The sequence below is a fragment of the Panthera uncia genome (assembly GCF_023721935.1).
Source record: "Panthera uncia isolate 11264 chromosome E2 unlocalized genomic scaffold, Puncia_PCG_1.0 HiC_scaffold_19, whole genome shotgun sequence".
NCBI lineage: Eukaryota > Metazoa > Chordata > Mammalia > Carnivora > Felidae > Panthera > Panthera uncia.
This window is the reverse complement of record NW_026057588.1, coordinates 3,996,756-4,012,738: the sequence shown is the minus strand read 5'-3', so window position 1 is coordinate 4,012,738 and position 15,983 is coordinate 3,996,756. Positions and strand designations below refer to the sequence as shown.

The following is a 15,983-nucleotide window of genomic DNA, read 5'->3' as shown; positions in this document are numbered from 1 at the left end:
TCCAAATCTCGACTTATATTTTATTTTTTCAAATATTTCTTTATTTTTTGGGAGAGTGCAAGCAGGGGAGGGGCAGAGAGAGGGGAACAGAGGATCTGAAGTGGGCTCTGTGCTGACAGGTTGACAACAGCAAGCCTGATGTGGGGCTTGAACTCATGAACCGTGAGATCATGACCTGAGTTGAGGTTGGATGCTCAACTGACTGAGCCACTCAGGTACCCCTCTACTTATCCTTTAGAATATGCTACTCCAACAGCTTTTTTAAAAAATTCAGTATTCTTCAGGCACCTGGGTGGCTCAGTTTGTTAATCTTCTGACTCTTGATTTTAGCTCAGGTCATGATCTCACGGTTCATGAGATTGAGCCCTGTGTCAGGCTCTGCACTGACAGTGTGGAACCTGATTGGAATTCTCTCTCTCCCTCTCTCTCTCTGACCCTCTCGCTCCCTCTCAAAGTAAATAATAAGCATAAAAGAAAATTCAGTATTCTTTTTTTCACTTGCATATACAGAGTTTAATCCAATGTTTTCTTTTTCAAATATACATAAATACATTGCTTAATTAAACATGGCCTGGTTTTCTGTTGCCTCTACCATAAATTATTCATGCCTTATTGACCCTATATAGAACTCAATTTTGGTTGAATATTAAAAATTTATTTATTTTTAATTTTTTCAAATTTATTAAAAAAATTTTTTTACATTTATTTATTTTTGAGAGAGTGAGACAGAGGACAAGCAAGGGAGGGGCAGAGAGAGAAGGAGACACAGAATCTGAAGCAGGCTCCAGGCTCTGAGCAAGTGTTCAGCACAGAGCCCGACACAGGGCCTGAACCCACAAACTGCGAGATCATGACCTGAGCCGAAGTCAGTCACTTAATTGACTGAGCCACCCAGGTGCCACTAAAATTTATTTATTGTTTAATTTACATCCAAGTTAGTTTGCATATGGTGCAACAATGATTTCAGGAGTAGATGCCACTTACCCATTTAGCCCATCCACCCTCCCACAAACTTTTAGCAAACTTTATTTTTCAGAGCAGTTTTAGGTGCACAGCAAAATCAAGAGGAAGGTACAGAGATTTCCCATACATCCCTTGACTCTGTTTATGCCCCCATACATTGACAAATCTCAGTCCTGACTCCCTCCCACTTGTGTTGTATTTGTTCTTGCCATTGTTGAAATTGGCAAGCTTATTCTAAAATTGTTAAAATGCAAAAAAAAAAAAAAAAATAGACTATCCAAACCGATCTTGAAAAGCAACTAATTGACTTGCCATAATTAACGTTCATAGGATTGAGGGCCGTCTTCTCATCTATCTTGTGAATTTTCTCTTTAATGTTTTGCCCTATTTTCTATTTGCTTTATGGCCTTTTCCTTGATTTTAAAGAATCTCATGCTACCCTACCATCTGTCCTACATATTACTTCTCCCTGAATCTTGTGTGTACATCTGGGAATACTTCTTCCCAGGGCAAAGTCTGAAAATAAAGGACAGCCTGGTTGACTGATGAGAGACGAGGGAGCAGTGCCCTCTGGATGATTTGGGAATCAGGTCATGACCTCCTGTGGAGGTACATGGACACTGGGGCTGCCCATGGATTCTGAAGCAGGATAGACTAGCTTCAAGTGGGATATTCTACAGGAGTAAAAGACATGGGGCCATAAATGGTAAGAATTGTGGTATTTAAGTCAGAGGAGACTCTAGGTACCAGATCAAAGAGAGATGCTCAGTTTGAGCCAATTGTGGTGTTGGCCCGATTCTGGAAACACGAGAGCATTGAGGAAAATGCCCATTTGGAGATATTATGAAAGAGACCCTTGACCCAGCCTTGAGTTTCAATTCTATGGATGGCAATGCTGACTCTGAACTTAGATTTTTCCACAGGGAACATAGAAACAGCTACTCTTCAGGAACTTCCCATCAGTTACCGAAAATTACCATTAATTACCAGAAGTGGCTTGTAAAGACTTGCAGCGGGATGAAATCCTCTCGTTAGAGATGCCCCAGACTCTCCATGCAGGCAGTGTCACCTAGACTACACATGACATGGTAATGGCATCTCTGTGGGGAGATCAGGTCTAGGGGCCCTATAACTATGGCTCATCCTGGTTGACACTTCTCTGCACAAAGCTCTGGAGCAAAGACCAGCCAGGTGAGTGCTTCTTTATGTTCAGTCTCAGGGAAATAACCAGGAGACAAGGAGTCTGCAATAGGACAAGAATTCAAAACTGGGTTTGTGTAGTAAGGTTGTAGAGGTGCTCTGGCTGGGCTGGTGACTAGTGGATATGTGCTGGGGAGTGTCCCTGGGTGGGACTACAGTGGGGAGATTCACTGCAGATCTCTGTGTTCTAGGGTCCCTGCCAAGGAGAGAGAAAGAAGATGGGGATCTCGTTGGGCTCTGAGCCAAGCTTTGGATGAGGAGAGCCACTGACCTTAACCATGTTCAAAAGTCTGCTAATTTTCTCAGACCTAACAGATTTTTAGGCTTGTGTGTATATACAAGTAGAAACTTCATGTGTAGAGCTTGGGTTATAACTTCAAAATCCTGACATTAATAAGATCCGTTGACACACACATTCATGTACAAACAGATATTCCGAGAGAAAAACAGTCTGTGGCGTAATGATATTATGATTTAATGACCCTATTTTTTTTTCTTTCTGAAATCCTGCTAGAGGATGCAATTGCCTCTTTTATTCCTCCTGAGATTTTTGGGGGGGTCATTTTTTTGGTTTTGTTTTGTATTGTGTGTGTGTGTGTGTGTGTGTGTGGCATCGAGAGAGAAAAAATGTTAGATGAATTATATTTAATTTTCAAGTCTCAGAAGTAGTTTGGAGGAACATACCTGATCTGTTCTTCCCATTTAACATAGTAATACATTTTCTTCATATCCCTGGTAGTGGTAGATACTCAAAACAAGGGAAAAAATACTACCTACCATAATCAAAATTTCTACTCTTACCACTTTAAAAAAATTATTTAATGTTTATTTATTTTGGAGAGAGAGAGAGACAGAGACAGAGTATGGGCAGGGGAGGGACAGAGAGAGGGAGACACAGAATCTGAAACAGGCTCCAGGCTCTGAGCTGTCAGCACAGAGCCCAATGTGGGGCTCAAACTCACAAACCACGAGATCATGACATGAGCCAAGGTCAGACACTTAACCAACTGAGCTACCCAGGCACCCTGTCTACTTTTAACACCATATGGGAACTAACTTTCTTCTGGTCACTGTGATCAACACTTGACATGGAAATAACATTGTGTGTCCACTCTGAGGACATTTTAGGGTCATACTGTATATTCAGAAGGCTACTGATTTTTTTCCTTCTGTCTAATCACTCTGATGAATAACGTTAAGAGTTCTTGAAAGCTGACAGTTGATTTTCTTGCAATTTTAACGAGTTATATTATCTTATATATTTGAACATGGGTTTGCATTTTCCTACTTCATTATCTTAGGTTAATGAATTATGGTGACAGGATAATTGTGAACTCTAAAAGGGATACAATGTGCCTGTCTCCTCTCACTCATTTATTCACTAAGTGTATATTTATTTAACACTTTTTGTGGGTCAAACACATTTTTTTTTTTTTAAACAAGGCAGGCATGGTGCTTAGATTCATGGCAACTTACATTTTGGCGAAGAGTCAGATTATAAAAGTAAACAGAAATACAAAGTAATAACGTGAAATTGTGAATTGGTTTCCATGACATGCTCTCAAGGTTGAGTTGCCTGTAGGATATGACTGTGTCTCCCTTTTCAGAAGGAGAAAAGGCCCAGGATCCCTTCATGAGGTCATGTAAGTATAAGAAGAGTCCTTATGCCAGCACTAACACAGCCTGCTGTTCACTCCAGACCGCCCTGAAGCATTCACCATGTCTTTTCAGAACAATGTCCAAAGAACCACAGGGGAAGTGGCTCTGACAACCATCTTGCTTTTCCAGATGGGCATTGGGACTCTGGCCAATGTCACTCTCTTCTTCTTTAATGTCTCTCCAATCTTGTGTGGACACAAGCAGAGGCTCCCCAACACCATTCTCACCCACAAGGCTGTAGCCAATTTCTTAGTTCTTCTCTCTGCTGGGATTCCCCACAAGATGGCGGCTTTTGTTTTGAGGAAGCCCCTGTCCAGTCTTGGGTGTAAATTTGTATATTATGTACACAGAGTAGCTCGCGGCACCACCATGTGCTGCACCTGCGTCCTGAGCACCCATCAGTTCTTCATACTCATCCCAGAGAGGGCGGTGTGGAGGATGCTCAGAGGAAGAACCCCCAAGATCATTGATCCTTTCTGCTGTATCTGCTGGATGTTCAGTGTCTTAATGAATATCTATGTTCCTGTGAAAGTCACTGGTTCACAGGACACAGGAAACAGTAGTGACATCCTCGGGAAGTGGTTCTGCTCATCCTCAACTCCGAGTGCAGGCACTGTCATCCTGTGGTTTGTCTCCGATGCCATATTTATTGGTCTCATGATCTGGTCCAGTGGCTCCATGGTGCTGTTCCTGTACAGGCACCACCAGAGAATACAGTATATTCACACCCCCAATGGCTACCGCAAATGTTCCCTGGAGATCAGAGCTGCCCACACCATCCTGATGCTGGTGGCCACCTTTGTGAACTTTTATGTGCTGAATTCCATTTTTGCGTTTTATGTCACTGTCTTTTTAGATTTCCGTCTATGGTTGATAGAGACTTCTAATATTTTGGCTTCATGTTTCCCCACTTTTAGCCCCTTCTTGCTGATCCTTCGGGATTCTGGGGTTCCTAGGTCCCACTCTTGAGTTGTTAGAAATCAAATGTAAATATGCAGAAGACCGCTTTGATAACTACCATGATCACTGTATTCAGTGACCGTTTACTCAGCACTGTTTTTTTACGTAATATCCACAGTGATCTTAGAGGGTGACTTTGATACTGGGGTTGCACCAAGAGAACTCAAAGTCAATCTGAAAATTATGAGCTTGAAACGGACACACAAAGTTGTTGAGGAAACATGTCTCCCCCTTGACCACTGCAGCTGCTGAAACGAATCTGTTTTCTTCAGGAGTATTCGAAGTGTTTCTGCAAATTTTATCTCAGTGTGGGCATGCCGGACACACTGGCATACATTGGTACATAAATCCAATATTTATGTAGATAAATACAACTCCATGGAGGGCAGAGGCTTTATTTCATGGATGCAGGTAAGAAACCTGGCAGATGGAGGAATTTTCTATGTGACTTTCTTACTGTATTTCACTCCTGTTTCCCTAATATGCTGTAGTATTACACAGAAAATCAATGTTGTCCAATGGGTTGCTTTGCCTTTGAACCTTGCAGATTTTCTTTACATGGTTGAGTTCATTGATCAGATAAACAAAGTAGGAGTGCCTGGGTGGCTCAGTCGGTTGAGCATCGGACTTCAGCTGAGGTAATGATCTCGCAATTCATGAGTTCGAGCCCTGAGTCGGGCTCTTTGCTGACAGCTCAGAGCCTGGAGACTGCTTCAGATTCTGTGTTTCCCTCTCTCTCTGCCCGTCCACTGCTTGGGACTCTGTCTCTTCAAAAATAAATAAACATTAAATACGCTTAAAAAAAGATAAAGTAATATTGAGGGTTAAAGCTACCTTCTGTAGATTTGTCATTCAGATTTTTTAGTTTACCACTGAAATATAGAAACTGGGGACTTAATTTTGTCTTTGTCCCATCTGCTTTTTTCTTTGTTTTTCCTTTTGCCTCTTTTTGGGATGTCTGATATTTCTAATAGTTCCTTTTAAAAATTAGTGGTGACAGGGAGCCTGGGTGGCTCAGTTGGTTAAGCGTCCAACTTCGGCTCAGGTTATAATTTCATCGTTTGTGAGTTCAAGCCCCATGTTGGGTTCTGCTCTGACAGCACAGAGCCTGCTTGGGATCTTCTGTCTCCCTTTCTCCCTGCCCCCTCCCACTTTCACTTTCTATCTCTCTCAAAAATAAAGATTGAAAAAATTAATGGTGTTAAGGTATAACTATTTTTAGTGGTTGTTGTAGCTGTTTTAAAGCAGCTTTCCAGGGCACCTGGGTGGTTCAGTCATTAAGTGTCCAGCTTCAGCTCAGGTCATGATCTCACAGTCCATGAGTTCGAGCCCCGTGTCAGGCTCCATGCTGACAGCTCAGAGCCTGGAGCCTGCTGCGGATTCTGTGTCTCCCTCTCTCTCTGCCCCTCCCCCACTCACACTCTGTCTCTCTCCCTCTTTTAAAAATAAATAAGCATTAAAAAAATAAAAATAAATAAAGTGGCTTTCCAAAATGTTATATCCTAGTGAGAACTACTGTGACCATTTCACAGAATATGTAAGAATATGTAAGAATTTTGCAATAGTGTAATTCCATGTATCTTATAATTTTTATATTATTTTTATAAATTTTTATTCTACATATGTTATTACCCACAATTAATGCTATTATTTTTTGCTGTCATGAGCCAGTTGTCTCTTATAGAAAATAAGGAATTATAATATAGTATAGATTACACATGTATCCACATGATTGCCAATTCTGCTGATAATAATTCTTTTGTGTGTATTTTCCTCTGGTAGAATTTTCCTTCAGTATTAAGCACCTCCTTCAGCTGTTTTGGAATACAGGTTTGCTCTGTGTGAATTGTTTCAGTGTTTATTTATTTAAATATATATTTATTTCACTTGCTGTTTTTCCTATTGTACAAAATGTCTATTTGAAAAAAAGTAATAAAATATGATCAATGATAAAAATATTTAGCAATATCCAATCTCATTTTAAAAATTGAGAAGTTCAATGCCTTTGAATTATTTTTATTTTTAAAATTATTAATTTGAAATAATTTCAAATATACATAATTTTCTTTCTTCCCCAGATACCCCAATAGTTAACATTTTACCACACTTATTTATCAACTAATTTCTGTGTGTTTTATTCTGTTATCACTTTTTTTTTCTGACCCACTTGAGAGCAATGTACATACAAGGTGTACATCATCCCAAACTCACTAGTGTGGTTTTCCCTCAAACAAAGACATGACTACATAACAATATTCTGTCCTTTGATTTAGAAAATCAATGTAGATACACCACCACTGCTGTATCCACGGGTCATACTCAAATTTTCCAAGAGATCAAAAACATCTCCTTTTTCTTTCTGGTTGGGATTCCCAACTGGGAATGTGTGCTATGCTTCGTTGCCCATGTCTCTTCCTTCTTCTCCAGGCTCAAACTGTTAGGATGACTTTCCCTTTCTTTTATATTCTCACCCTGTTTTGTTCTGTTGAATGACACTCCCCTGGGTCTCTCTGGGCTTCTTACGACCAAATTCAGCTCACACTTCCTTGGTAGCAGGACCTTGGAAAAGAGGCTGTCCTCTTCCCAATGTTTCTCATCATGGCACATTATGGGGAGATGTCTTTCCTTTTTTAGGTTTATTTATTTATTTTGAGAGAGCAAGAGAGCTCAAGTGGGGAAGGGATAGAGAGGCAGAGAGAATCCCAAACAGGCTCCACATTGCCAGCGCAGAGACTGATACAGGGCTCAAACTCACGAACTGTGAGATAACCTGAGCTGAAGTTGGACATTTAACTGACTGAGCCACCCAGGTGCCCATTTTTTTTTAAGTAGGCTTCATACCCAGAGCAGAGCCCAACACTGGCTTGAGCTCAAGACCCTGAGATCAAGACCTGAGCTGAGATCAAGAGCTGGATGCTTAACCAACTGAACCACCCAGGCGCCCCAATGGGGAGATATCTTGAGACTATCCTAATATGCTGTTCCTCATCACCTTATACTCACCTGCCTTAGCTGTCACAGCTCCCATGGGAATCAATAAACAATAGGATGGTTCTCTCATATCAGCCCTCAACATTAGTAGGAATCTACTGAAGAAAGAGGCTTCCCTTCACCCCATGTATTTATTTAATCATTCATTCATTCATTCACTTCTATTCCTGTCAAAAGGATCCCTAAATTCTTGTATGATTTAATAGATTGCATTCTGATACAGTCATTTATCTGTTTTTATGTTCATGTAGTCCCAGATTGGCCAATAGAAGATCTGTATAGCTGCACGGTTTAAAAAAAGGAGTCGTTGTAGGCTCATCTTGTGCTGTTTTCCATGTAGCCCTTGCATCCATCATTTAACCAAAGAATACTGATGCCTTCAAATGGAGGTTGGTTGCTAGACACTAAGACCTGTTTTTATCTTTGTACATTGCTCCTAGTATGCCATTCCTTCTGGGACCTCCCAGCAAAAAGCTCATGATTAGGTTTCATACACATGCACACATTCATGTCCATAATGAACTATGAGTTACTCACATTTGAATTACTCCAATTCAAAACCAACCCCCAGGATTAATTCTAGCTTCTCTCTGTTCTCTGCTTATAAACAGTGACAAAGCTGTGCTACATTCACTTCAATATATTTCTTATTTGCTCAACCGTGATTTACATGCTTGAGGATCCCAATCTCGTAACTACTCTGCTTGCGTCCTCTGTCTGCTTTCTCCCATCCCCCCAGCACTCTCATGCAATGCAGGTTTCTTGCTACTGTTCCTGACATGGCTCTCCTATCTCCTCACCACCTGCGTCCCTGGATTGGTGGTGACTAAAACACTCAACGACGTGGTTGCTTTGCCTACTCCTGCCCTCACTGCCCTGCATTCTAGAAGGATTCCTTCTACTACCTCTACTCTATTCTACCTACTACCTCTGCAGTTCTGCCAACTGCATGGCATCCCGAGAGGGGAAGGACATGGCAAGAGAGGGATGAACATGGGAAAGAGGAGAGAAGAAGGTGTCACCCGAATTTCTGAAGGGCTTTCTCACTGGATGCAAAACTGTACACTGACCCTTGGCTTCTTTCCTTTCATTTGCCCAAGATTGCAGAGCTGGAGTGGGACAGGCTACAATCAAAGATAGATGGGTCTGGCAGAAATTTGTAAATGTAGAAGAATGATGGAATTAGAGTATTGTTGACTGGCAATTGCCATAGAGAAAGATTATTTGATAGTTGTTTTTTTGCTTTTCTTTTTGTTTTTTTTTAGTTCTGTGGCATTTTCATGTGGCCAGATCCAGAAGGATCCCACTTTACTTAAGCCCAAAGTTGTTTTTGGTGGGAATTCATTTCAGTCCCCCAAAGTCATGACAGTTTCTGCCCTGACTTCCACCCTCTTGCATATCCTGCACTTTCCAGTCTACAAAATATGCTGCTTTGAACCATCCAAGGACAGGTCTTGGGCTTAGCATTTTTGTGTGGCTGTGACAGGCAGGCTCTCTCTTGATTCCACACACAATTTTACTGGAACCAGAGGCCTTAACTCTTGAAAGAACCCATCACTTCAAGCACCAGGGGAAGCATACATGGAGATCATCAAATCTGTGGCACAAAGCAAATGACTTGGATAATATAAGTATCTGGAATTGACACCAAATCCTCTCTCTGAAAGTCATCATCTCTGTAAGAAGGAAAATGAAATGGGAGTAGCTCTGTGGAAAGCGAGTGAAGGGAACTGAGGGGGGGGGGGAAGGCAGAGGGTCTGAACACATCAAATGTTCCCACAGGAAAATCAACATCTGCAGAACCTAAATCTTTGCTGTTGACTTAGATAAGTACAGGTCTACAATTGTTGGGGAAACTGTTCTCTTTACAGTGACTGTAACAAATTACTTGCTTGTTTATCCTTTTTATCTTTTTAATATATTTTTAAATGTTTTATTTATTTTTGAGAGAGCAAGCAGGGGAGGGGCAGAGGGAGAAAGAGAGACAGAGAGAGAGAGAGAGAAAGAGAGGATCCCAAACAGGCTCTGCACTGTTAGCACAGAGCCCGACATGGGGCTTGCACTCATGAACTGTGAGATCGTGACCTGAACTAAGGTTAACTCAGAGGCTCAACCAACAGGGCCACAGATGGCTTGTTTATCCTTTCTATTAAAGCATACAAATTTACTTCTGGGCTATGAGATCTTATGCTCCTAGCAACCTGTTGGGTCATTCAACATTTTATGAATCAGAGCAGACATCTAATCACATCAACCACGGTGCCATTTTTAACATTTCTGCTCTATCCGTGCTCTTATATAGTCATTATCTTTATTATAATGCTTGTGGTTAATGAGTCTACAGGCTTGTGTGCTTGAAAACATCCATTAAAATTTCTATTTTAATGAGCAAATGTTAAATAGTGCTCTTTGAAATGATAAATGTTCAAACCGGTATAAAATATTGTGGGTGAAACATAGTGTTAGAGAATTAGCCCTAGGGCACCTGGGTGGCTCAGTCTGTTAAGCATCTGACTCTTGATCGCAGCGTAGGTCTTGATCTCAGCGTTGTGAGTTCAAGTCCCACATGGGGCTCTGCACAGGGGGTGAAGCTTACTTTAAAAAATTAGGGGTGCCTGGGTGGCTCAGTCACTTGAGCGTCGGACTCTTAATTTTGGTTTGGGTCGTGATCCCAGGGTCATGGGATCAGGACCCGTGTTGGGTGTCATATTGAATGTGGAGGCTCCTTGGGATTCTCTGTCTCCCTCTGCCCCTCTGCTCCTCTCCCCTTCTTGTCTTCTCTCATTCTCTTTCTAAAATAAAATTTAAAAAAGAATTAGCCCTAAAAGTAGAATAAAAAACACGAAGACATACTCGATAGTAAACAAAATCTGGTAAAAAAGAACAATTTCTGGGTGAAAAGACTGTTGGAAATCCATGGAGGGGGTGTAAGGTTGTCCCAGAGGTTGGGGGCACTACAGGCTTTCAGATACAGGGTGCATTGCTGGCACTGGAAGTCTGAATTCTTTTGTTATCGTATTATATTTCCTATATGGCTTTGCCCTAAGCCCAATGCATAGATAAAGGAATGCTTTATCCCTGTGCAAATGATCCAGGAGGGGAGTCTGGTTGCACAATGAGAGGCTCAGGAGGCAGGGCTGAGTGGCTACTTGGAAGGGAAATTATCTTCCTTTGGAGTCATGTGGGCATTAGGGATACCCGTATTTTGACGTGGGGAAGATGGTTTGAAAATGGGCTATTTTCCAGACTGGAAAGCCATAGGGTCATAAATAGCAAGAAGCATGGAATTTAAAGTCATGTTAAGACCAGAGCCCTGACCCAGTGATCACGGTCAGTATTTTGGAAAGCTGAAAAAGCACCGAGGAGCACGCCCCCTTGGAAATCCAGCAAAGGGAGTCCTGTAGAGACTTTCCTGGTGTGATCTGAAACTGGCCCCCATACAGAGAGGGCAGGGACAGACCAGAGAAAGACGCAAGCACCTCCAGGTTAGTAGGTGGCCATTTTAACAGCAAAAGGAACTTACACACGAGACTTGTCTTGGGCAGCAGCAAGACTAACGAATCCCCACATCTGCTCTCCAACCCTTAAAGGTTTGTAAAGAGGCATTAACTGGGCTCAGGCATGTGTACTGTGCAGATGTTTTCAACATCACATCACTCTGTCAAGGCTACGTCCTTGGAGCAGCCTCTGGTGTGGGAAAACCAAGCGGATCCTACATTCCAAGGTCAGAGGAGAGAATGAAGTGCCTCTGAGTATCTGGGTTCAGCTCATGGGTAAGTCACTAGTCACGTCTTCTTGATCATGTTCCCTGATGCACCTTTGGGTATCCCTTTAATGCCAGGTTACAACTGGTTCTGAGCTACAGTTTTCCACAGAGAATGTAGACAAATTTTCTGGCTGTTTGGCTACCCATCCCCCCCATGGGGATCTTCTCATTAATTGCCAGAAGTTGTCCTTAATCATGAGAAGAGGATAGTGGTGATTTGCACTGGGGATAAAATTTATGCTCTGTTGGAGACACCCCAGATGTTCTATGCAGGTAGTGTTACCGAGACAACAGGTGACATCTGTGTGGGGAGATCAGGTCTAGGAACCTGTCTCTATAACTATGGCTAGTCCTGTCTGACACTTCTGTGCACAGACTCTGGAGCAAAAACCCGTCAGGTGAATGGTTTCTTATGTTCAGGGCAAAATCCAGGAGAGCAGGGTCTCCAACAAGAGAGGTACTTGAGGGTGTGGTTGTGCACCAACATTGGGCAGGACACATGCCCACCATGTCTCACTCTGAGGGTCTGCATCTGTGCCACAGCTGGGTGGAGGGTGTGTGTGTATGTGTGTTGGGGGTGTTTCAGAGTGGGACTAGATTCGTGTGGTTCATTGCAAATCCTGTGCCTTGGGTCCCTGACCATAAGAGAGAGGAGGCCCTGGTCTCTTTGGAATCTGTGCCAAGCCCTTGATGACCAGAGTCACTGAGTTCTTTCCCATTGTTTTTTTTTTTTTTTATAATTTTTTTTTAACATTTATTTATTTTTGAGACAGAGAGAGAGCATGAACAGGGGAGGGTCAGAGAAAGAGGGAGACACAGAATCTGAAAGAGGCTCCAGGCTCTGAGCTGTCAGCACAGAGCCCGACGCGGGGCTCAAACCCACGGGCCGCGAGATCATGACCTGAGCCGAAGTCGGACGCTTAACCGACTGAGCCACCCAGGCGCCCCTCTTTCCCATTGTTAAAAAGGAATTATTTGGGGCGCCTGGGTGGCTCATTCGGTTAAGCATCTGACTTCGGCTTAGGTCATGGTCTTGTGGTCTGTGGGTTTGACCCCATGTCCGGCTCTATGCTGACAGCTCAGAGCCTGGATCTGCTTTAAATTCTGTGTCTCTTTCTCTCCCTGCCCCTGCCCTGCTCATGCTCTCTCTCTCTCTCTCTCTTTCTCTCAAAAATAAACATTGAGAAAACATTTTTTAAAAAAGGTATTGTTTTATTGGCCCTGAACAGATTGAGGCTTGCATGTGAAACAACTCTCAGTGTCTCTCTATCCAGGGCCTTTTCCCCTGTTGTCCACAGCACGTGATGATGCCTCTAGGAGGCTCTTCTGGGCTCTACGTTATCACTTTACTACAAAGCAGCTCTAGGGTCTGCGTTCATCTGTGATGAGATGGGGTGCACACCCCTCTGCCGGCTCAGCACCACAGTTAACTCTGGCTGCTTCCATATACTGTATGCACCTAGTCAGAGAAGCAAAAAGATTCTGGAAAATACGAGGAAGCTAGTGGAATAGAAAGTGTAGGCACAAGAGACACAGCTGCCTTTAAATTTCTTTTTCTTTCTTTCTTTCATTCATTCATTCTTTCTTTTTTTTTTTTTTTTGCCTTTAAACTTTGTTTTAGTGAAAGTGGAGCTGTATCATCGGAAATGTTGTTGCAAAAATAGGGCTTCAGGGTCTTTTCTTTCTTTTTAGGACCGGCTGGCATGCAGTTTGTCCTGTTATGTGGAAAGTGAGTCACTGAGGCTACAGTAAAACCCAGCACGCTGGTGTGCCAGGGAATTTGCAGGTAATTAATTGTAAGTCAAAGGAGACACCAGAAGGCGTTCTGTCTTTCCTCCTGCGATTGTGGCTCACCGTGTCCAGGTGGTACAGTTTGAGCCTCTATCAGGAGCATCTATTAGGAGAATACTTCATGCCCTCACAAAGCTCAATGCAGGGGTAGAGAGAGAATGAAGGAGTAAATAAGGCAAGGGATACGCCCCACTTTGAGATGAAGAGAAGAAGCAGGTGTGGTGATGGAAAAGGACCGTCAGGTGTCTGAGCAGGTGAAGTAGAGTGCATTGCAGCTAGAGGAGGTGGGAGATGTCTGGGGTGCTGGGTGGAGGGGCATCCAGGAGGAGAAGGAGGAACGTGGGTTCCTTGTGTGATGAAGTGAAAACACGTTTCTGGTTCTTTCTAGGGAAGCGAGTTCAGCTGGCTCCTGTAAGAAAAGGGATGGAGGGCAAGATAGGTTGGAAATGTAATCGGCTTCCTGGCCAGAAATGCAGTTGTCCTCCTGTGTGTCCCTGCCAGCGGTAAGTAGTGACAGCTTTGGGCTGCACTGCTCTTTTCTATTGTTTTGCTGGCTTCTGTTTCATTATTTATGTTCTGCTATTTGTTATTTGCTTCCTTCTACATACTTTGGGCTTCATTTGTTCTTTCTTTCTTTTTTTTTTTTTTTTTAGTTCCTTGAGGTATAAAGTGAGGTGGTTTATTGAGCTCTTTTTTTCCCTTAAGGTAGGCGTTTATCCCTATAAATAGCCCCCTTCGAACAGTTTCTGTTGAATCCCATAAGTGTATTGTGTTTGCGTTTATGCTGGTCTCAAAATATTTTTTTGGCTTCCCTTTTGGTTTCTTCTTCGCTCCATTGGATGTTCGGGAGTTCGTGGTTTAATCTGCACATAAATGTGGATTTTCCAGGTTTCCTGCTGTTACTGATTATTAGTTTCATGTCGTTGTGGCTCGAAAAGATACTTGATGCAATTTCAGTCTTTGCAAGTCTGTTAAGATGTGTTTTGGGTGGTAACCTAGGACGTCTCCGGGCAGATACTCTGCATGTGTGCATGGAGGTACGTGTATCTGCTGCTGTGGGCAGGTGGTCAGGATATCTGTAGGTCTAGCTGGTCTGTATTGAGCTCTGGGGGCAATGCTTCTAATTGAGACTCTGTCTGGTGACCTATCCACTGAGGAATGTGGGGGCATTGCTCATACTCTAAATGAGTAGAGAAGGGCCCTTCTACCTTTAACTTGGTGCAGGAAGAGGAGAGAGAAAATTTTAGTGAGATGAACTCTGGTTCATTTTCCAGTCTCACACAATAGTGTGAGTGTTGGAGTATAGTTGATCTGTTCATTGCATTTTCCATGTTATTATTCTTCCCTCCTATCCCTCGCTGTGGCAGGAAATTAAAACAAGGGAACAAATAACACCTGTCATAAAAATAGTTCCTACCACCACTTGAGAACTTTGTTCTACCTGTTGTGATCTCAGACATGAAATTGACCTTGCATATCTACATGTGGTTTACGAACTCTGGTCTGTGTTGATGCAGACTTTACTTTTCTATAGTCTTTAAAATTTTTTTTCATGTTTATTTATTTTTGAGAGAAAGAGCACAAAGTGGGGGAGGGTCAGAGAGAGAGGGAGACACAGAATCGGAAGCAGGCCCCAGGCTCTCAGATCTCAACGCAAGGTTCAAACCCATGGACCATGAGATCATGATTTGAGCTGTAATCGGGTGTTCAACTGACTGAGTCACCCAAGTGCCCCACCCAAACTTTACTTTTAAGTGAGAAAACAGATGCACAGAGGGTGATGTTCCCCAGGTGGGATTAAGCTCATAAGTGGATAATTATAACACACCATAAGAGCTTCCAGGATGCAGAGTTTGGAATCTTCCTCTACTCAGAGATTAAGCCTCTGACCCAAGGTTATGTCATTCCCATATCCCCAATGATGGAACAGGTTTTCAGAGCTCAAGGCTGTGTTCTCATGTCCCAGCACCATTAATTACCATTGATGACTGGGGAATAAGAGATAAGACCTGAACTGGGTGAATCCAAAGCAGATGGTAACAAACTTTTCATGGTGTGGCTTCTTGTGCTGTTTTTTTTTTTTTTTTTTTTTTTTTTTTTTACACAGTAGTTCCATAACATGGTCCCAATTTTCCCCTAGAACAAGAAGGATTAGTACCTCAAGGATTTTTAAAAATTTATTTTACCTTCTGACAGTGGGTTCTCAATTCTGCAGTAATAATTAGGATTATTGCTTTTAGAAGGCTTCACACCTTTTCTTGGAATAAATCTATTTTTCTGTTGTAGGTAACAGAGTCTTCTTTTTCACTCATAAAGCTTCAGATCAGTCTTTATTTTAATGCAACACCTAATGTGTGCTATGGTTGCTTTTGAGCTCAAGTACTTATTTTGATTCTCATTTATAATATCTAGAACGAGGACGCGTGGGTGGCTCAGTCGGTTGTGCGTCCAACCCAGGTCGTGATCCCAGGGTCATGCCCCTCGTTGGGCTCTGTGTGGAGTGTGGAGTCGCTTGAGATCATCTCCATCCCCCCTCCCCCTCCCTCCTCTCGCTCCCCCTCCCTCCTCTCGCTCCCCCTCCCCTCCTCTCGCTCCCCCTCCCCTCCTCTCGCTTCCCCTCCCCTCCTCTCGCTCCCCCTCCCCTCCTCTCGCT

At 42.8% G+C, this 15,983-nt stretch overlaps 1 protein-coding gene across 1 annotated transcript; it reads left to right on the top strand.

Annotated features, from left to right (window-relative positions):
- Nucleotides 1-3,652: 3,652 nt before the first annotated feature.
- On the top strand, nt 3,653-5,130 carry LOC125915340 (vomeronasal type-1 receptor 1). Its single transcript, XM_049621118.1, has one exon. The coding sequence runs from the start codon at nt 3,883-3,885 to the stop codon at nt 4,789-4,791; it is 909 nt and encodes a 302-aa protein (XP_049477075.1). The 5' UTR covers nt 3,653-3,882; the 3' UTR covers nt 4,792-5,130.
- The last annotated feature ends 10,853 nt before the right edge of the window (nt 5,131-15,983 follow it).